At 34.8% G+C, this 1,583-nt stretch overlaps 1 protein-coding gene across 1 annotated transcript in view; it reads right to left on the minus strand.

Moving 5' to 3' along the window:
• LOC122057347 (PH, RCC1 and FYVE domains-containing protein 1-like) overlaps positions 1 to 1,583 on the minus strand; it is a 29,311-nt gene that overhangs the window by 18,343 nt on the left and 9,385 nt on the right. The window contains exon 5 of the mRNA XM_042619416.1: positions 48 to 128. Within this exon, the coding sequence (XP_042475350.1) occupies positions 48 to 128 (81 nt within the window). The remainder of the gene's footprint in view (positions 1 to 47; positions 129 to 1,583) is intronic.

Consider the following 1,583-nt stretch of genomic DNA (forward strand, 5'->3'; position numbering starts at 1 on the left):
AAAAAAAAAAAAAAAAGAAGACAAAGTTGAAGCAAAGAAATGCGAACCAGATCCAGCGACCTATCACTATATATAAGAGAAAATGACTGGTATTCCTTCTCAGGCCGAGGATACCTCTGAAATATTGCCTGGAGAAAACACAGTTGTGCATGGTCATCAGTGAAGTTGTATCTAGAAACCAAAAGTATTTAACAACAGGCAAGCCACAAAGCTAACAGTCTTATATACTTTTTAGCACAAAAATAATATGAAAAAAAAATGCTCTACTCAGGTTGCGAAAATAAAATAAAATAGGCAAAGAAGCTCATAGATTAACAATGCTTATGGAATGCACCAGCATCACAACTCATGCAAAGTAGGAGTCTCGGCAAAGAATACTGAAGATGCAACTTTAACGTAATGATGATCTTTAAAGCCTCAGAATTCTATAATAGTAGACAGGAGTGCATTCAAAAGCCTAAGGCAAAAGAATTATTGTGTTTCCTTGATATTAAAGTGAGTCCCTAACAACAGGAGCTAAAAAATAGAAGATTTGACACCCACAAGTTTTTCAAATTAAAAAATTGTTGGCAAAAAAATAAATAGACACATCAATGGAAGTATTTCCCAAATACGAAAAAAGAGCATGCATGCCCATCAAATATCTAAGTAAGAAATAGAATGGATCTCATATAACTCAGCAGCCATCCTCAGATAGCAACAGTAAAAAGTTTACCCAGAGAAAAATGGCTGACCCCATGCAAGTTACCAACTAAAGGACTACACTCAACTTTAATCTCCATCCCATAGTATTTACATATTAATATATTATTCACGAATAATACATGTGCAAATTGCATTATTGAAAAATTCATACCTTATGGCGAATACCAAAGATTCAGAAAAAATATCCATTCTAAACTACTTCTGATTATTCACAAATTTTTACTTTTATTTTTTTTTAAATAAATAACTGAAATGTTTTTGTTGCTTTTGATAATGCAAGAAATATGATATCTTGTCCTAACCAAAACAAGAAAAAGGAAAATGATATAATGAAGACTTATGTTGCATACTGGTAACTTAGAAGCAGCTCCAATAGGTGGTAAGTCAGAAGAAAGTAACTTGAGGTGATTTGGGTATGTACTACAAAGGGCCACAGAATGCCCAGCTGAAAGGAGTTCTACAGAAGAGATGTAGAGGAGCTAGAAGAAAAAGGGGTAGACTGAAAAGATATGACCAGAGAAACAGGATTCAAGTGGCCAAACATAATTAGTCAGGATAAGGCTTAGTCAATTCGAGTCGAGTTATGTTGCTTATTGGCCCATCTTACCTATTCTAGATCTTGCACAAAAATAGCAAACCATCCACAAGTACCATACAGTAAAGATTAGAGGAGCTAGAAAAACAAGAAGTAGACTGAAAAGATAAGAACAGAGAAACAGGATTCAAGTGGCCAAACCTAATTAGTCAGGATAAGGCTTAGTCGAGTCGAGTTGAGTTTGTTGCTTAGAGGTCAATCTATCCTATCCTAGATCTTGCAGAAAATAGCAAACCATCTACCTATTGATCCAATTACACCACCCCCCCCCCCAAAAAAAAAA

The sequence above is a fragment of the Macadamia integrifolia genome, chromosome 12 (genome assembly GCF_013358625.1).
Source record: "Macadamia integrifolia cultivar HAES 741 chromosome 12, SCU_Mint_v3, whole genome shotgun sequence".
NCBI classification, from domain to species: Eukaryota; Viridiplantae; Streptophyta; class Magnoliopsida; order Proteales; family Proteaceae; genus Macadamia; species Macadamia integrifolia.